Source organism: Ixodes scapularis, unplaced genomic scaffold (genome assembly GCF_016920785.2).
Source record: "Ixodes scapularis isolate PalLabHiFi unplaced genomic scaffold, ASM1692078v2 PGA_scaffold0__279_contigs__length_252992795, whole genome shotgun sequence".
Classification (NCBI taxonomy): domain Eukaryota; kingdom Metazoa; phylum Arthropoda; class Arachnida; order Ixodida; family Ixodidae; genus Ixodes; species Ixodes scapularis.
In genome coordinates, this window is record NW_024609835.1 from 125,505,629 (window position 1) to 125,526,816 (window position 21,188).

A 21,188-nucleotide genomic window follows, 5' to 3' on the forward strand; every position below is an offset into this window, starting at 1 on the left:
GGCGGTGCACCATCATGTCAAACCAAATGCGGCTGCCCGTTCAGTCGTCCTGTGAACAAAATCATTGATTATTTCCTCTAGCGCCAGTTCTGCTGTCTTGACATGTAAAAGTAAAAGATGTGTTAGTCTGCTTTGTGTCATACGGCTGTGATGCACCTTTCAATTCGACGTATAGCACTGAGTGAGCGCTCGCCTGAGGCTACGGATGCAGGAATGGACAGTAAACGCTGGAGGTACTTAATACAGTAAAACCTCGTTATAACAAAATGGGATATAACAAAGCAATCATAATTCCCTTTGTTTGTTAATAGTGGGAAGAAATGGACATTGGCTATAACAAACTAATGGTTATAACGAAATAATTACGACCGCTCCTTCAACTTTGTTATAACGAGGTTTTACTGTAACTTCATAAAGTATTTCCCGCACCCCCTCCGACTTTTTCTGTAGGACATCTATGATGCTTTCTACTGTTACTGTGTCCACTTGCAACAGCGACAGCCTCACGGGTGGTGAGAGGGGAAAAGAGGGGGGGCGGCGGTCAGAACAGCTTTAAGTGTGGGGGCGACTGCCCCCACCGCCCCCACCGCCTCCACCGCCTTACCAGTTCCGGAGCCCCTGTCCGTGACAATAGATGGCTTGCATCGACGTCACATTAGCCGCCATCGCTCCCATACCATGCTTCTGTTTCCGGAACTTCTGCAGCATACGTTTAGTTTGGAACCATCAAATTTCTATTGTTGGCAAGGCTTGCCAAGAAAAACAGATTCAATGGTGCGAAATGTATGCTGCACAAGGTGCGGAAACAGGAGCATGGTACGGAGCAATGGCGGCTGATACGGTGCCATCCTTGAAAGGCTGCTTTAAGAACTAAGGTGCATTTATTTGTTTGTTACAAGAGTTAGTTATAAAATCGTAAAAGAGGAAACGACTGGAAGTTTCAAGTCTGCATAAAAGCACAGTGCTAGACAGACCCTCTGATGAGTGCTTCTTTGCTTCAAGCACTTCTGCACTTACACATTTCCTCACCAAACGTCCCTTAGTGCGGAAGGACATACATTATTCTAAATTGTTAACTAATTTTATTTACCAAATGCCAACTGCAATCATGTTCTCCAGTCAGAAGGTATTGTATCCAAGACCTAAGTATTTGTGCATAAAGGTCCAAAGCGTACATACTCTTTTACTTCAACATTTTGGTCGATGGTCCACCACGACTTCAGCTTACACGTGACCACACATTCCAGTCTCACCCCAGACTACACACCCTTTGAACTTTGGCAAACACTGAATTGTCAAACAAGAGAAGACCAAAGTTTCCACCTGGCTGATGACCTGTGATCTCAAACGCACCCCTGAGACACTTACAATAAACTACATTTGTGTGGTGCAATCATTATTACCTATCTTTAGTGTTTCTGGCCGGCTGGACTAAAAACAACAAATGTAACGATAAAAAGGCAACTGTCCACGCAAGACACGCAGCCATCACAGACAGACGCCCCGGTAAGGCAACAAGTGGGCTACACTGCATTATGACAAACTTAATTCTATAATAACACCAGACTAGGCTGTATGAATCGATATGTCTCCATCAAGAAATAAGAACTATTTCACCAGTTTTGCCATATTTTAATTTTTTAAAAATCATGAACTGCACAACTTTTGCCCCCGAGTGAGCATTATAACTCTTCAACACTCCACTTGTATGCAATCTCTTCGGTTGCCTTCTTGTTGTTCCTCATCTCGACAAGCTTCTTCTCAAACCCATTGGAACGGTCCACCCCGTCCCAGCGATATCCTGGCCGAATCCCGTAGCGGTTTGGAGGTGGTTCGGGACCGCTGTACTTCGGTAGGTCTGAAACGGGTAATAAAAACTTTAATGTGCATGCAGGACACGAAACCCCAACATTTATTAAAATTACACAATAGTAACTTGAGTAAAGTAACTAGAGATCCCATATGGCAGAGAAGCAAGACCATTTATCCGGTACTGTCGCAAATCAAGTAGCTGATGCATTGAATTGGTTTACGCTATAACCTAGACACTTGAAAAGAACAGGCTCCTTGACCAATAGTAACGTCCCTGTTGATAACTATATTTATTTACTTGACAATACTACTACTTCAATACTGGGATATAATGCGGTAGGCATAGAGACAGAAAAATATCACTGGTAAAAATGAACACGCGCTAACACGGTGAATTTCAATTTGTTTCAACGTTAAAGGGGCCCTCTGGAGCTTTCTGCGATCGTCTGTTTATGATGTTATATTGCGTAGCAGGTGCAAGTTAATATGTATACAAAGTTTTAGATCACAATACCGTTTATTAGGTAAGCAGATGGCAGAAGAAATATATTGGGACTATTTTCTCTTGGAAGACAATCCCCGATTTCCTGCCCATCGCTAAAACTTGACCAATGGAAATGCTGCATCTCACGGTGAATGCGAACGTCATTATTGCAACACTTTTTAAGCTTGTTGTAAATTAGAGTTTAAGAAAAACGTAAACTGATTGTGGTGCGGGAAACATTGTCCACAATTATCGCTCCAAAACCAGCAAACTATGTTTTCTCCTTGCAAGCTTGTTGCTAGGGGGTGATGTGTCGACGCGTCGGCTCGTCTGCTTCCCGGGGCGTCTGCAGGCTTGCATTTGCGGGACATATGTTCCTTCCTCCCGTAGATCCCGACTCCGAAGCCAGCTTTGCGATCCTTCCACGTCAACGAGTCAAACTTTTCCTTGTCATCTGTGGGATGCGATTGCATATTGCAGTAGCAGCGCGACGGTGCGGTGCGACGAACGACGACTGCCGAGCACAAAGTCCGGGTTCCTTGACGACGGTCCACGCCCCCGAAAGATTCCTCCGCGGTTCGGTGGTCGGCCGCGTTGGTGACGCGCAGTGACGCCGGAATCCTTCGCTTGCTATTGGCTGACGCGTAAAGAGATGCCCCTCCCGTTTTCCGGGGTCATCTCACAAAGGGGGGGGTGCCGGGGACTTTGATAGCAATTTTAGTAGGGAAATCCGCCGCGAATGTCCATAATTTTCTGATTTTTAGGATCCTTAGGGCCTGTAGATTGAGTTATCACCATAAATAGACCATCGCAGAACGCTCCGGAGGGCCCCTTTAAGTGTCATGCTGGTGAAATTGTGTTGCTGCTCACGAGCTTGTATTACTGTTTTTACATTGAAACTATTAGTGTCCCATCCCTTGTGTAATGCCCTGTAACGGGGCCTTCAAGGTATTATGAAATAAATAAATAAATACAGGAAACTGTCAAGAGAATCGAATTGATAGTTGCAAACATTTTTGCAGAAAGATGCTAGTGGTGGGTGATGCAACATTTTCTTTAATATAAAAACCTTTTTCTTTTTTTTTCTTAGGTGTAACATTGCTTGATTTTTGCCCTACAGTATTCAAAAATTAGCATAGCAGTATCTGTCTGACTTTTTGCAAATTTTGTTATTTGCGCATGAACAGAGTGTGCAGATGTTTTTATCTTCAAGTAGTTGTTTGACCTGTTTTGTATACATTTCATTTTGTGTTTACTCCTCACACCATCATTTATGTTCTCTCTTCATAGCGTGTTTTATTTCGTTACAACGGTTATTTTGTTGGTTTGGTTGAAACTTTTGTTGCTCCTATGTTGAACTGTATGATGGGGGGGGGGGGGGGGGGAGAAGGGGGGGCAGAGGCTTTGTCAGGCATTGTGCCTTTATCTCTGCCCCCTCTGCGGAAAGAAATCCACAAAACAAATAAAGGGAAAAAAGATTAGTGATAATGGGAGGAAAGTCATTCCAACCCGATATGATTAAAAGGAAGAGTAAATTTTTAAAGAAATCAATGTGGAGCAGCAAGTTATTTAGGGTATGTGTCTTGAATGTGAAGCTCTAGCATTAATTCTCATGGAGAAGCTAGAAATAAGGACATCGGTCTTGATTTGAAGTTTGCCTGTAATGAATTTGTAGAGGGTTCTCAACCTACCAATTCTTGCACATTGTGCTCCTATAATTAAATCTGTTTGTTTCATTAATGATGACAAGTACTGCCACATCCAAATTTATTAGGGGTAAATAAAAAAGCCCTCTTTTGTAGCTTTTCCAATTTCTGGATAATAAAAGCTTCAAAGGGGTCCTAAATGACATAAGGATATTCCAGTGTACGATAAAATAATATTTTATGAGCAAGTAATTTAACCTCAGTGGTTGAAAATATGAGTGACCATTTTAGTTGCCATAGCTTGTTTGTAGCAATATGGGAATCCCAAGACAGGTTGCCTGAAATGGCATACTTGTATTTAGGTATACACAGAGTACAATATGAGATGTTATGTGGCTAAGTCCTTAAATTTGTTTTTGTATCAAAGACAGACTGGGGGACTATCAGTAGTATCTGCCATTTAAGTTTTGAAATTTGAGAAGCACCAATACATATCCACTGGAAACAAAAACACAACATCAGTTTGAAGTTAGATTGAAGGCAAGAACATGTTTACGGTGAACACCCCAAGCATTGTCCGAGTCCACTCGTTCCAGCACTTCTTCCTTGGTTTACCAAACTGCAAACTCGGTTAGACCTTGTTCATCTCTTCATTCTGTGGCATTTCATCTGACCATGCCCCCTCTCTATGCTTGTATTGAAAGAACGGCATCCTCCTGTGGCTGCTAGGCACACCAGTTCCAATGCTCTGCCAGTGCTTCTTTCACGGCATTATTGGAAAGGGAAATGCTAACTGAAAAGCTGCGAGCTTCTGGACAAAGATGAACTTTAAAATCATGTCTCAGACTAGTAAAGAAAAAGTTGCTGTATGTTGATTCAACCAAACTTGGCCAAAACATTTCTAACTGCCCGATGTGATGCCTCCATGGATTTAATTAATGGATATTTATTGATGTTTTAAACCTGTAGGGACTTCAATTTTCTCTATTCAATAGATTATCTTGACCTGTCTAACATCCCGTTTACACTTGTACAAGAGCCTCAAAGCTATTATGGACTAATTTGCTTAGTGAAGCCCTAAAAAATGGCAATCACTGGTGCAAAACCTGTTGCCGATTTCCACAAAAGAATTCACATAAACAAAAAGTTAGAGCCGGTATATGATTCACCCTACGTTCTGTGCAGGCATTGTTGAATATTTAATGTTGAATACCGGCCGCACAAGTTACAGTTGGGATCCAGAAGATGACAACTGATGTAAAGAGTGTGAGCTCGAGAAAACTACCTGAACGAGAAAAACTGTTTCACCGAAACTGGTAGTCTCTTTGCTTCCAACAACAGGGCTGATGGACTAGAGAAAGAACACTTTAGGGACTCAACGATTTGGCACCGAATCCTAGGACCTCGGACATGAGGAATTTACCTAAGGATGGATCAGCTGAAAATGAAGTGGAGGGTTCAGCAAAGCCAGAATGCGAGGTTAAAAAATCACCGAGCCCACGACTGCCGTTTGAGACATCCTCCCTTGACGTCAACTCTCCTGAGAATCTATAGGACAGACTGATCACTAGCTATGACAAACTTCCCAAGGCCAATGAGGGGATGGAGCCACACATTAGCGATGCTGATTCGGAATCAGATTATATAATATTGGTGGACGAAGAGCGCATTGGTGCGGGTCTGGACTGAAAAAAGAATAAACATGTAAGATAGAAACAACACAACCACACCTTTCTGAAAGATATGGTTGTGTTGTCTATCCTTTACATGTTTATTCTTTCTATATAATATTGTTCCAGACTATGAAAAAAGAATGTCTAGAGTCCTTGGTGAGCTGCACAGTAAGGTCCCACGTTGGCAGGCAACCACGACTACACCACATCAAGGAGCCAACAGCAACAAAAGACCACCCCTCCTACAGCACAGAAGGGCAGCTCTCCAAACCACTGCTCTTGCAGTACCGATGGGAGCTCACATGGTGGTAACCTTTCTGGGAGCAATCTGTTGCCACAATAGGTCAAAACACTGGGCTCTCTGAAGAGGACAGAGTTCAATACCTACACTCCCTACAGCCGCTAGTGCCACGTCCCAACTGCAGGCAACAACAGCATGCTATAGAGATGCCAAAGAAATGCTGTCCGAACGCTTTGGAGACAAGCAGAGCGCTCAGCATAAATACCTAGAAAGATTACGAAGCCCATCATTAGCGAAGTCAGAATTAGATGTTCAAGGACTAAGGAAAATTTATGATTGTGTACCGATCAACATTGGCAGCTTACGCTCCCCGGGCATTTCGAGTGCAATGTACACCACTATGATAGTGGCCATACTCCTGACTGGTCTTCCAACCGACATCGTGGTGGAGTACCATCGACCGTAACGCTGTCGGGCACAACTCGGGGTTTCCGCTACTAGGAAGAAGAGTTCTGCTTTGACTGACCGTGGAGCACTCTTGGACACCATCTCTGCATTGTCAACAGATGCAGAAGAGGAACTGGCTTAACCACTAGGTTTTCTATGGGTGGAGATTGAGCACCATGAACCGCTTTCGACCACGGTGCGTAGAAGTCGTCATGATTGCTTGTCTTCGCTCAGTCTCGGAGCAAAGACCAACAAGCACGGCGACACTGGCTTACAAACACACCAGTGCTGGTGCAACAAACCAGTAGGACAGACAATCATGCTTCTCTTGTCACAAGCAGAATCGCAATACTGGTGCTTGAATTTCTGACATCACATTGAGTGAGAAAACAAGGTTGGTGCAAAACATATGATTTTGCTGCATCAAAAGAGGGCATCAATCAAAGGACTGCCACAGCAGAGAGGGATGTTCAGGGTGCAGAGAACATGGTTCATTAATGCGGAATTTGATCTGGCAGGCATCATCTCCAGTTAAGACTTCAGGAGAGGACTGCCAATCTCCTTAGAGCAAATGACGTGACCCAGCACCATGCTCCGAGTATTCTCTTGGAGACATTCCAAAGTTGGGCTGTAACTGACAAGAGCGGTGCTTATAACTGTAGTATTTTGATGGTAAAAACCAGACAACATTCATGAAAGAGGGCTTATCCAAAAAGCTTAGCTTGGAAGGTGTCGGTCAACAAAGCATGCAACTCGACACACTTTCCAATTGAGATTCTGATGGGCTTAAACAGAAGTTCACAGTAGTTAGACTATGAGGACAGTATACGACGACAGGTCGTGCCTAGGAAGCCAATGTCATTCCTTTCATCTGCTTGAGTGTCATTGCTATACCCGTCAAGCACTCATTCCTTAAGGGCATCGCTGACAAGTTGGTGTTTCCTTCCATCCGAGCGGCGCTTGGCATAAGTCTGCTGATTGGAGCTGACCAGATGTGGAGATTGGCAATGGGTAAAACATGCCTCTCACCTCCAACACCAGCCTAGTAGCCAGTTAAACTACCCCGGGATGGACTTTTCACGGGCCGACAAGAACAGTGCACGACGTGGCAGGACAGCCAAACCTTCACTCATGCCACTGCCAGTGGTGGGAACCACCAACGACAACGAACAAGACAGAGTGCGTGTTTTTCGGCGGGCCACGCTTTGCCCGCTGTGCACGCTGTGAGAGCACACTTGGAGCATAAGAACCTATTCCGGAAGGCACCGCTCCAGTGCAAGGTGACGAAGCAGACAAAGGGCAGATTCTATAACATGCTGGACACTGCTGCTACGGAAACGGGAATCATAAGCCCTGAAGAGTGGGCAGCCCTGATCACAGATAATGGCAAGCACTTCGAGCTGAACACCGGGTGTTACCAGTGTCACCTGGATTGTAAGAGGCACCTGGAGTGGGAGAAGGACCGCAAGAGGAAAGAGCCCTAGCTGAGGTCAGTCACTGGTGAGTACACGGCTAGGAAGAAAAAGAGTGATGCCAAGGTGGCCAAGGAACTGCTATACCGTTTGGAAGTCTTTGCAGATTTATTGTTGTCACTTGGCAGGGAAAATGTTCAATATTTTTTACTGAGTAGCAGCTGCATGAAATTAGCCTGAATCTAAAAGACAAAGAGGGTTTATTGGACGAGCTTGAGGAAATGGGCCGAGCGAGGAAAACATTTTCTCCAAAGCTGGCTGTCCTGACCTTTAAACGACCTCAATATCAGTAACAAAGTAGAGAGACGAGACAGGCATCTCACGAGCATATCAAATTACATAGGTAATTTGAGAGGGTCGAATCAATCGTGGATGTACATCCCTTCCTGTTCACAATGTACATTCATTTGCGCAAGAGACCCCAAGATTCTGAAATGTTGAAAAATTAATGGTATTGTACTGGCCAGTTTGTAATCGTGAAGCTTACAAACTAGAACATGACTATTGACGTTACTGACGAATTAATGGCAGCAACATGCTGGACTATTGTTTCTATAATTCTAGTCTAATGTGCACTATGATCAGTTGTGCCAATAAAGGTAACCAATATTCCATTGTCTCAAGGGCAGACCTGGCATGGAGTCTCCTGGTTAAATAATTAAAAAACATGATTTCATTCCAAGAGAACCCTAAAAGAGTAGGATTCTGCAGAAAAGTATGGACTACAAAATAGATCCATGTAGCCCTGTGATTATTGTTAAATTTCTCACCTTTTCCTTTTTAATTTTTCTAGTATTTTATGATGTGCCTTACTGGCTGACATCTCCAATCAAAATTCTGCTGCCGTAAACAGCAAGCCTTTCAGTCAAACTGTCTCAGGTCTTGCCGTCAAGCCAACAAGAAAGACTTTTGCCCTAACTCGATTTTGTATTTCTCTCTTATGCATCATTTATGGTTTTCTTTTTTTTTATCGTAGCTTGAGATCTGAGAGCAGATAATATTTGAATTACATTGGGCTAGCTCTGACATGGTGTCTAGTATAAATACAATAAAATGAGACAAGCAAAAAACTGCTGCTCTATCCAGTCTAGAAAAGCATTACAAGAAATGAGGGCTGGCTTCTACACATACTGTTCTCGACGCCCTTCTTCTTCTTTTTCCGGATGTAGTTGAGCATGGGGTCTCCCTCCCTCTCCTGGTCCTTGAGATGCTTCTCCAGGTCTTCGTCATCCTCGTACCGACTAAAGGGCTTGGACATCTCGTGAAGGTGCTCTTCCAGCTTCTGTGTTTGCTGTTCCTGCTGAGCGAGTCTGAAAGTAAAATGTTACATGCCAAGCTATGTTAAAGGTACCATGGAATGACCTGCGGACATTTGGATTTGACTAGGGTTGTAGCACCCTTCATTTTGGGTGATCAATGTAAAACAAAACAGAATCTAGCGCCAAACACTGGCTAGATTCTGGCACTAGCCAGTGTACAGCCAGACTACTGGCAAGATGCTAATCAGGGTTGCTAGGCATGCGAAAGTTCTCTTATGAATTAAAGAATCTGAGGCCAGATTCACGAAATGACCTTACAACAAAGAAGTGCGTACGACAAGGTGTACGCACAGATTCGTGTTCACAAAGCGAAACATTTGCAAGTTTGCGTAAGTTATGGCAGATTACTGCAACAGCTCCAGGGATGTCTTACACACTTTTTTTACAATCAAATCAGCATAACCGACAGCGCTGCCGTTAGTCATCACGACGACCAACGGACGTTTATTTCTCTATGTGCTCTTCACGCGGGCCCCGACATTAAGCAGCAAGAAAAAAGAAAGAAGTACTCGAAACTGACAACGACAAAGATGAGCGCTGAATCCACAGATATCAGAAAAAAACTACAATGGCAACAATCCCACCGACCAAGCAATTGCCAAGGGCTACCTCCGCACTGGGCCTAGCAAGGCAGTCTGACGCAGCGTTGCTCCGATGGTCCCTGGCCAAGACCGTCTACCCACGACCGGCTGGCTTGCCAAATGGAATATGCCCCCGTGACCCTTGTAGAATTTTCCTGTATAAATAGTTGAATTGCTGACCTCAATTTTCGGTTAAGAGCTAAGTCAGTCTCTTCCCCTTCTCATCGCCTAGTTTTCAGAGGCAGCGAAGACGAATGCTCTCATCAAAAAAAGACAGGGAGACAGCTCCCCTTATTGATTCTATATTTTTACAGCAGAGCTGTAAAAATATACAGCAGAGGGCTAGTTTCCCCAGTTTTGTATCTATGGACAAATAAATGTTGACACAAAACTCCAGACAGCTACCGCCATATATGAACGACGGCGGCAACCTTTCCAGCCTTTCCACTTTGGTTTTCACCAGAGTGGAAAGGCTAAATTTCTCTAGGTGTCGTCCTAGCAGTCAGCCTCAAGGACAACGTCGTCCTCTAGGCGTCGTCCTGTAGGTCGTCCCTGAGGTTGTCCTAGACGTTTTTGAGGTTGTCCATGAGGTCGTCCTAGACGTCCTTGAGGTCGTCCTAGATGTTGTCCTTGAGGTCGTCCGGGAAGTCATCCTTGAGGTCGTCCTAGAAGTTGTCCTTGAGGTCGTCCTAGACGTTGTCCTCCAGGTCGTCCTGGAAGTCGTCCTTGAGGTCGTCCTAGACGTCGTCCTAGGTGTCGTCCTTGAGGTTGTCCTAGACGTCGTCCCTAAAATCATCCTAGGCGTCGTCCTTGAGGTCGTCCTCTACGCGTCGTCCTTGAGGTCGTCCAAGAAGTCGCCCTTGGGATCGTCATAGACGCCGTCCAAGAAGTCGCCCTTGAGGTCGTCATAAACGTCGTCCTCTAGGCATCGTCCAGACGTTGCAAAGATAACAGCTTCGCTGGTGCTCCATCTTTATGTGAAATAAAAAAACTCTCCTTTTTTTTCTTGTCTTTAAAATAAAGCTTAAATAAATGCCGTATGGATTACCTTTGCAGCATATGGTATGTACACTTTGTTATTAGTATGGCCTCACGACGGCACGTCAACAATGTCGAACTAGAGCAATTTGTGGGAGCTACGTGATGCTGGTCCAACCTTCCTCTGCCGAGAGTCACGTCAGTATCAAATTCTAATCGGAAAAGATTGGTTCCGAAGCGCTTACCAAGACACGGTTCAACTGTGCGGTTCCAGCGCTTCGATCAAACACTTGCGTGTCCGCTCCCAGTGTGAACAGGTATTATTTATGTGGCTCACTGCTGCATCCCCGTGGCCGCGAAAAACACCACGGTGATTTGCTTCCACATGCACCGCTTTGCAAACGAGCAGTGCAGGTCATCTCCTTTCAGCAACAATGATAACTGTGTTGACCTCGTAGCGATTGAGCTCGTATCAGTCGACATAGGCGGTTAGCCCAACTTCGGCATCCGGGCTCATTTAAATTGCGGTAGCATCGACATTTCACTGCACAGACACGATCCCCAGACAAGCGTTAGCACAAAAGTTGCCTGTCCTTGTTGTTCGGAACCCACGTGCTCCGAACCATGTTGAGCTCTTCCTTTGGTCGTTGGCGTTGCCAAGCCGCTGTCGCCATAAAAACAGCTTGCTCTCAAGTACGAGGACGTCACTTCCCTTCTCTCACTTAAGAATGCGTTCGTGTATACCGATTTCTGCACTTCTTACGATGTGCGTAACTTACAAACTTTTTAGCTAAGTTGTAGTAGCCTAAGAAGCTCTGAACTGAATTTTTGCACTAGGTACAAAATAATGTTTTCCTTCAAAAGCAAATGTACCAAAATTTCAGGAGTGCAATGGACCTGAAAGACATTAGGCGATTTATGCAACCCTCAATTTCGTTATTCTGGGCTCCACACCTGTAATCGTACGTGTAGCCCAACGTACAGGGGGTGACTCTATAATTTATAAACTTCCACATCTAATTTTTCATTGCTTATCGGAAGTAAAAATAAAAATTATTTTAGTGCCTTGTGAGCAGTTGAATCTGTGTGTGATGTTGCACTATGCTTGCTAATATCTTTGCCTCAAAGATCATGAACTTCATATTTATCTCTAAACATGCAATTCTAAAAATGTCTCAAAACAAAATTGCATCAATCTTTTACTATTTCAATTTAGAGGCTGCACTACTGCAGTGATTGTAGGTCACCAGTGACAACCAAGAGAACAGAAACGTCATTAAAATGCAAGGACAAGTTGCCAAAAAAAAAAAGCCCTCCCTGATGATTTATTTCGCATTTTAGTGAAACAATAGGGACAAAAATGTTGTGTGAATTCATATGAAGCTCTGAACCTAAACACTGCATCAATTCACGAGCACTTCCCGCTCACGTCTCAGGCACAACAGTTGAACGTGAATTTTCGTTGCTGTTTCAAACAAAGCATTTTGGTGGCAGCAAATAATGCAAGCACAGCTAAGAATTAGTTCCCATGTGTATAGCATTTGACTGGCAATTCAGCAGTTACCATTGCATAAAGCACTTCTCCAAACCATGTCCCGGGGGCCAGGTTCGGCCCGTGTAAGCGTTCGTCCGTCCCGCAAATGGCACGGTCTTTCCAGTAACGCCTGGCTCGCGGCCCGCTGCTACAAACACCAAAATTAGCGCACATAAGAAACAAACAAAACTCCGCAACACGCACCAAAGGCGCAAACGAAGATATTGCCACACGCGTCGGCGAGCGAGCGTATGCGTGGCCGAGTGGTTACCGCGCTTGGCTCTCGTGCGAAAGCCCAGGGTTCAATTCCTGGGAGCGAAGCTTCTTTTATTTATTCTTTCAATTTAGATTTCTGCTAAATTCAAGAACCCTGTTGCTTATTCGAGGTCCGATTGTTCTACACGCCGAACATTCTACAGTGATTGTCGCAGAAGCCCACGCGTGTACATAAGGGGCTCTGCGTGGTGCGCCGCAGTCAGTCCCGCCCCAGCGTTTGATCCTGCTGTTACGGCGACTTCGATGCTCTGTTGTTATCTTTTGTTTCTTTTTTGTTTTGGGTGCAAGTTCACCCCATTAAACGTTTCAGTTTCCTCAGTTATTCTTTGTTTCGTCACCAAGTCATTAGTGACATTTTGGTGGAAGTCTGGGGTACCGCATGTCGTGCAGCACACCCCTCTGAGGGCTTGCAGTGCAAGCCCGAACCCAAGCCCCCGAGGAACCAAAGAAAAGCAGACTGAGACCCGATCAAGTCGCCGCAGCCAAGGCCTACCCCCGGAATTGGGAACCTTGCCACTCAAGACCAAGCAGTCAACGAGGCCGACGATAGACAACCAGTCATCGCAGACCCTAGTTGCCGCCGCCGTCGTATAGACACTTTGCACACGCGCCAAATTACAGCCGCCATTGCTGACCTTCTCTTGTCTTACTGAGATGCCGAGCAACTTAAACAGTAGTTGACGATCCCCTACAAAGGCCGATGCTTTAGAAAAGGACACAGTTGAATCTAATATGGCAATAACCTAGCCTGCTATGGTAACGATGAAGTGAAATAAACGAAATAAGAGGAAACATAAACTGAAGGTCAGTTATGGCGGCGTCCATGCACAGCTGCTGCAAAGCGTCAATACCTTCCTGTCACACCCCGGACTCCCGACGCCTTTCCACAGGGAGGTCCACGAGGACATTGAAGGTTGGCTGCAACATTACGAACGAGTGGCCCGCTATAACGGATGGACACCGGAGCAGTGCCTTCAAAATGTTTACTTTGTTTTGGAGGCCACAGCGCGGTTTGAAAACCACAAAGCGTCAATCACCTCCTGGGAGCAACTGAAGGCTGAGCTCCAAGGTACATTCACCAACCAACAGCGGAGAGAAAACGCCGAAGCGCTTCTTCATGCAAGGATCCAAAGCCCTAACGAGAGCGTCGCTAGCTTTGCCGAAGATGTTCTTCGACTCAGCAACAGCACCTATCCTTACGCCTTCGAAGCAAAGAAGCTGAGAATCCTGATGCGAGGTGTCAAGGAGAGCATCTTCGGAGGCCTGGTGTGATGTCCACCTACAACCATTGCGACACTTGTAACGGAGACGACCAACATTGAACGAGCCCTGCAAGCACGAGCCGCTCACTTCCATCGAGCTTCTGGCGTCGCTACACCCACGACGTCCAGCTGCGCCCTCAGCCCCAACGTTCCGGGGATCCATAGAATTGTCCGGGACATTGTCCGTGAAGAACTGAAGAAGCTGGTACCTGCCGCCGAACGTCCAGCTTCGCTCTCGATCGTTGAGATTGTTCGAGAAGAGGTCCAGCAAGCGCTCTAGCCAGATGTTCTCGCCGACTACTCAGCTGCACCCCGACGAGAGGTCCCTTCGCCACAGTATGCTCCGCGCCAAAAGCAGGGTGGGCCTCGAAAAACTGACGTGTGGCGCACGGATGACGGACGCCCGGTGTGCTTCCACTGTGGGGAGGCTGACCACATTTACCAAAGGTGCCCTTACCGCCAGCTTGGCCTGTGAGAATTTGCACCAAACAACCATCAACCTCGCTTTGGAGAATGACCAAGGGACATAGAGGAATACCTCCGTCGCCCCCCGTCACCAGCGCCGACAGCACCACAAGGTTCCCGTTCTCCACCCCCCCGACGTTCCGCATCGCCTTTCTATCGGTCGCACCGTGACAACCTGTCCCCGCTATCTCGTCGAGAAAACTAAGTGCGGCAATGCCTGGAGGTGGCGTTCCCGAAGACGACCTAAGTAAAGAGCCTCTAAGAACGCCGAACTGCTCCCGCTCTCTCGGCACCACGCATCGCAACGACGCCCCTGCAACGGCGCCCAACAACCTAAACGTCGTCATCGACGGCCACGACGCATCGGCACTCATAGACACCAAAGCAGACTACTCAGTCATGAGTGGGAGGCTCTCTCGCCGCCTTCGAAAAGTCACAATGCCGTGGGATGGAACTCAAATACGAACCGTCGGAGGACACCTCATTACACCAGTCGGGAGAAGCACTGCTCGCGTCAAGATCCACAGTGAGACGTGCCCTGTGAAGTTCGTCATTCTGCAAGACTGTGCAAGGAAAATTATCCTCGGAATGGACTTTCTCTGCGAGTATGGCGCCATCATCGACGTCGAGGCAAACCAGCTGACGCCAGTGTTGCGGAGTTGCCATTCCGGAGCGGGAATGATTCCGGAGTCATTCCGCATTTTTGCGGCCCCGGAGTGGAATGGAAATGGAATGGCGGCAACGTTGAGGAGAATGGAATGGGAATGGAATTACATGCCCTTTGCCCGGAATTGAATGAGAATAGAATGGGCCAGGTTCTTTCTTCTTTTTTTTTTAGTGTGTTTACAGTTAGCTAGACCGAGCCAATCAGCGAGTCAGTTGCTCAGAAATAAAATGAGCGGGAAACTGCTAGCCTGTGTGGAGCATTAACCGACTTATATGCAAGAAAATGCAGGACAAAAAAAAAAAGCAACAGAGCAAAGAGCAGAGGGGGAAAGGGGTGCCGGTGGCACCTTTCACGAACACACAGGCGGCGACGGGCTTCACCGGCGTTAAACGAGATTGAAACAAGAAACCAAGCACCAAGCGGAAGAAACGAAGGGAGCGCACAAAGAAACCGCCATGCATGGCACGCGCACCGCCGAAAGATTATCAGTTATTGTTTTCTTATAGTGCGAGGAGCGTTTTGCTGCCTTCCACGTTCATTTGCGCGCACTCCTTTGAAGTGCGAAGTGTGGGTTCGCTTCGACATTAAAACAAATTAAGCGAGATTAACTTCTCTCTCCTTTTCTTGCGCTTTGCTAAGACAATTGTTTTTTTATACTGCACTTTTACGTGTAAGTCCGCCTTTTACTTGGACTTTGTTCTGATGCTACACGCACAGCGCGTTGCTGCACTTCAGGGTCACGCGACACTCAGAAGGCACTGGATTGGTTTCGATGGGTCTCGTACTGCCTGCTGCGGTCCATCGTAAGGTGAAGTAGACTATTGTCCCCGCCTGACCGAACTGACTAGACCTGCAGAAAGAGTTTCGTGACATGGTCTGTACGGTCGCTCGTGCTGCACCGTAGAGGTTGTACTTTGTCACAAGATATGTTCTTGCCGCTGTGCATAAAGTCGCTTCCAGCAGCGTACTAGCCGTGTTGCTGTGCATGGTATTTGAAACATACTGTAATATAGCTTATTTCTGAGCCACGCATGAACTGGATATTTTTATGGTCTTATGAAACAAACACGCTGGCCGCATGTGTCCTAAAAGTCAAATGCAGAAAAGTTTGTAAAAAAAAAGCAAAAAAAAAGTGGGGATTTCAGTTTTGCTGTTAGTTGTGAGCCACGTGGTCGAATGACTGATGTCTTAAACAAGCATCGACATATCAAAGGGCTTTCTCGGTGTTTGCAGTACAATGTAAACAAACACTTTGTGCCACCAGCGCTCCGCTTAGTAATATCAGTGCTTTTTTGAGGCATTCAGCATTTTTTTGCAATTGTTTATGCGGTGATAATGTCAGCTTTATGCTGCTTATGCCGGCAACACAATGCAGCTGTCAAGTGCCAATTTTTACGTTTAGGAATTAGAGGAATGAAATGAAACGATTCAGCCATTCCAGGAGTGGGAATGGGCCAAGTGTCCCCATTTCTTAGAGTTGAAAGGAATTGAATTATCGAAAACTCTAATACCCCGGAATGGAATTGGAATGGAATGGGGGTGCCCATTCCGCAACACTGGTTGACGCTGCGAAAGCCAGTTCTGCCGCCGGTAGAGACTAACACGACGTCAACCGTGATCCGATTTATCGCTGACCGTGTGAACGTGCCGCCACGGACTAGTGTTTTCATCACCGTCATAACCGACGCAGCCATGCACGGTGAAGCTCTTCCTGAAGGCAGCGTCCAACTGCTCCTTGAAAAAGGAATTGGCGTCACACAAGGCGCAATGGATCTCCAAGAAGTATGTACAACTGTTCTTGTGACACACTTCCGAAAGGAGCCGCACCACCTAACGAAGGGTAACACCATGGGCCAAGTCGAGGAGCTTCAGGCACCAGCCGTGGTCACCGCAATCTATGAGGAAACCTCGTCCTCACAGCAGAAGAGCACGTCGTCGCCGCAGCTCGACATCGACCCCGAGCTCCCAGCTCCTGAGTGCCAGCAACTGGTTGATCTCCTCGCCGAATACAGTGACTGTTTTGCCACGTCGAAAGTTCACAAAACACCAATGGCGAAACACTGCATTATTACCAACGACGACGCGCTCCCTGTCCCCCAGTCGCTGTATCGAGTCTCCTCAAAGGAAAGGAAGGTGATTGAAGATCAAGTCCAGAAAATGCTCTAAGACGACATCATTTAACCCTCAAGAAGTCCATGGGCGTCCCCAGTCGTCCTTGTAAAGAAGGACGGAACCCTGAGGTTCTGCGTGGACTATCATCGACTGAACGCTGTGACGAAGAAGGACGTCTATCCACTCCCCCGCATCGACGATACATTAGACCGACTGCGCCAGTCCCGATATTTTTCGTCGATGGACCTGAAACTGGCAGATTGAAGTCGACGAATGCAAGCGCGAGAAAATTGCCTTCGTCACTTCCGACGGACTGTACAAATTCAAAGTGATGCCGTTCGGACTTTATACAGCACCAGCCACCTTCCAGTGTGTAATGAACAATAGGATGGCAGGTCTGAAATGGCAGAGCTACCTCGTCCACCTGTACGATGTCGTGGTATTTTCACGAGATTTCGACAAACACCTGAGACAACTTCGAGCCGTGCTTCAAGCCATCAAGACCACCGGCCTGTCACTTAAGCCAACAAAGAGTCGGTTCGCCTATGGTGAACTAAAGTTCCTTGGCCCCGTCGTGTACAACAAAGGTGTTCTCCCTGACCCTGAGAAGACTCGTGCTGTAGCTGCATTTACGCCGCCGTCTGATAAGAAGGCCGAGAGAAGATTTTTCGGACTGTGCCTACTACAGACGGTTTGTTCAGGACTTCGCCAAGCTGTCCGCACCGCTGACGCACCTCACAAAGGACGCCGTAAAGTTTGAATGGACAGAAGAATACCAGCGGTCATTCAATGAGCTCAAACGAAGACTCCAGACGCCCACGATTCTTGGCCATTTCGGATGCCAGAACACCAGACCTTGCGCGGTACTAGTCCAAATGCAAGACGAGACAGAGCGAGTCATCGCATATGCGAGTCGGACGCTGTCTAAGGCGGAGAAGATCTGCTCAACGACTGAGAAAGAGTGCCCTACTGTCGTCCAGGCAATGAAAAAGTTCCGCCCATATTTGTATGGACGTCTTTTTCGCGTGACCACGAACCACCACTCGCTCTGCTGGCTCGCGAATCTGAAGGACGCCTCCGGACCCCTCGCCCGGTGGAGCCTACGACTGCAGGTGTTCGACATGACCGTGGTGTACAAGTTTGGCCAGAAGCACAATGATGCCGACTGCCTGTCAAGGGCCCCAGTCGAGGCCGGTCCTGCCTGCATCGAAGACGACGACGATGAGTGTTTCCTCGGCGCTCTGGAAGTCATCGACATGGCAGTACTCCAACTAGACGACCCCGAACTGCGAGCGCTCATCGAGCACCTTAAGGGACAGGTGAGTGCAGTTCCCCGTGCTTTTTTACGAATCCTACCTACCTTCTCTATACGGCAAGGGGTGCTGTACAAAAAGAACTTCGTCAAAAACAACACAGCATGGCTGTTGGTTATTCTTTCCAATCTTCGAGAAGAAATCTTCCAAGGATGCCATGACGACCCAATGACTGGACTCCTTGACTTCAGCAGGAAGCTCACCAGGATTCCAGAAAAGTACTACTGGCCGAGGCTACCGAAGACCGTTCACCTCTACACTCGATCATGTCACGAGTGTCAGCGACGCAAGAAACCGCCGACGAAGCCGTCAGGACTTCTGCATCTGATTTCTCCCCCATCCACGCCGTTCCGGTAGATCAGAATGGACTTACTTGGCCCTTTTCCGTCTGATGTAGTATTTAGAGGATAGAAGATCGACCACAGTATGGCCTAGCCGTGTCGTCAAATTTGGATAAAAAAATTCCTAGTAGGCGCTACGGGGTCGAAAAATGTCACTTTGGTAAATGGCGTCAAACCGAAACTAAACAGGAAAGAGCGCCAGTAAAGTTATTGTTCCGCCCTTCCGGGCATGCGATTCATCATTATCGCGGCGAGCCGGCCGCGATAATGGTGAATCTCATCTAAATCTAGATTTGACAGCACGGCTAGACCATCAACGATCCTCTAAATACATTATGTGCCCTCAAGTGAAAAATTAAAAAGTTAATTAAAACCTTTTAGTTAATTAACTATCTAATTACCTAATTTCACTTCTTTTCTAGAGGCCGCCATGGCCACTAACACTTCCCTAGGGCTCAAATTACTCTATCTCACGTTCCCTTTTTTTGAAAATTTGGTGCAGTTAAAAAACAACACCCTGTATAGAGACCTTATGGTGTATTCGTACGAGAGATCTTTATCCCCGGAGAAAACCGAGTATGTCATAGAGCTGAGAGAAGGAAACGGCACGAGAAAGAGGAGGCAGTGCAGAAAATCCAAGCGAGCAATCGCACGACGGAGCCGCATGTAGTTAAGTCGCCAAAGTCTTCCTTTTTGCAAACCTGTTGGCGACTTTCGGCGGCTCATTGAACAAAAAGCAGGAAAAAATAATAAAGAAAAGACGCCCCACACTTCAAGCCTGCTGGCAACTTTCGGGGGCTCATCGAACAAAAAGGCAGGCAAAAAATAATAAAGAAAAGGCACCCCACACTTGAAAGCTATTCATCATTATCCCTCCCCAAAAGCAGGGAGACGAAAGAGGGAGCCCGATTCCTCCGACGGATACCAACGGAACGGCGGATATTCTGTAAGCCTGTCACAGATTCGGGTCCCCGCGAGCATGCCGCAAGCTCGGGGGATCAGCAAACATCCGTGACGCGGAGCACGTGACCTCAAAACTCGATGACGTTTTATTCTTTTCCTTGAAAAGAAACTCCGTCATGCGAATACATCATTAGGACTATACTATGTTCAGTTGCACCCCCTCCACGATTGTCGACTTTTCAAAGCCAAACTCGGCTACAAGCACACCGCACCCGCTTAGCATCGTTGAAGGTCATGTCAAGCGATCAAGACAAAAGACAGTTCGCCATAGGAAAGATGGGAAGGTAGCAGCAGAGAGAAAAGGGTCAAAAACTTATGTACTCCAAATGACGGCACACCGTGGTTCCAATGACCACCAGTGGCAGCTGCAGATTGGGAAAAACGGTGTTGTTTCCTTTGTGATTACGCAGAGAAATCGCAATCGCGGTATTTCGGGGGAAGGTGGCACATTTTCTCTCATTTGTGCCAAGATAAACACTAAAAAATACAAACAGCAAATTCTTTCAACATTAAAATCATTGCACTGACCCTTTAAGTGTTTATCACATGATAGAAAGAAACATCGATACTAGCTCTACAGAAGGGGTAAGCTGAACACTACACCTCTTTTTCTAAAACCTTTCTTAGCAGAGTTGATTTCTTAATGTGAAATGTTCAGTAAAGATCATTGTTTGTTTTCTTTTAATAGTTGTTTGTTTTTAGCTGCCCTGAGGTGTTGCCGAGAAAACCCTTCTTTAAGGAGGTTGCAGGCAGCCGGTGGGAAGTGTGAGTGGCCCCGCCATGCGAAAGGAATATGTTTCCCTTTTGGAACGGAAGTTGGATACTGTGGCGAGGGTAGAAAGGAAGTTTGGTGGGGGAGGTCTCGAAGGTCGGTCGTGAACGTGCGTTGTCCAGCCGTAGAGTCTAAATAACTGTAATTGAGTGCTTGCCAACAAGTCCTAATTGTCTCACCGTCGGAATCACCAGCCACAATCGGGGAGAGGGCATTTCAACATCCGACTCTCAAAGGAGCTTTACCCATGCTGTCTGTTTGGATGAACCAAGACTGCCAAACTCACCCTTTGCCCCACTTGTCATACGCCTTGGCTCTTTCGGCCTCCTTAGCCGCGGCCTCTCTGGCACGGTCCGCCTTGGAGGTGTCTCGCAGCTTGACCACTTCCTGCGTTTTTTCCTGAAAAGAAAAAGAAACAAGAAAGAACTTTTACCGCCTCGTACGTCTAGCACATACCATTTCAGAGCAGAGCACGCTGCTCTTGTCCTGACAAGTCAGGAATGTACATGTACACTGCAAAGTGTTGAACGAATGCCAAACCATGATGAAAAGATAAATGGTAAAAGACATGGGGTGGGCAATTTTTCAGTGTTCAAAAAATTATAAAAAAGCAATCAAGAGCAATCTGCTCTGATCTCGAACAACACGGTAATGATACCGCAGAGAATGAGCACAGCAAACTTGCATTCCGTGGTGGTTTCCATACTTTACGAATATTACGACAAATAAATTTAGCAATCTATGCAAAAACATACTTTCAATGCGCTTAGTAATAGCTGCAACCTTTTTATGGGCAGCCCATGCGGCAGTGGCTGCTCAAGTCATACTCG

The 21,188-nt window shown here is 46.6% G+C and overlaps 1 protein-coding gene across 1 annotated transcript in view; it reads right to left on the bottom strand.

Annotated features, from left to right (window-relative positions):
• Window positions 1–1,611: 1,611 nt before the first annotated feature.
• Window positions 1,612–21,188, bottom strand: part of LOC8041672 (BUD13 homolog) — a 29,085-nt gene continuing 9,508 nt past the window's right edge. Inside the window, exons 4-6 of the mRNA XM_002414868.3 lie at window positions 20,645–20,757; window positions 8,907–9,085; window positions 1,612–1,858 (exon numbers count right to left, since the gene is read on the bottom strand). Of these exons, the coding sequence (XP_002414913.3) occupies window positions 1,683–1,858; window positions 8,907–9,085; window positions 20,645–20,757 (468 nt within the window). The 3' untranslated portion in view covers window positions 1,612–1,682. The remainder of the gene's footprint in view (window positions 1,859–8,906; window positions 9,086–20,644; window positions 20,758–21,188) is intronic.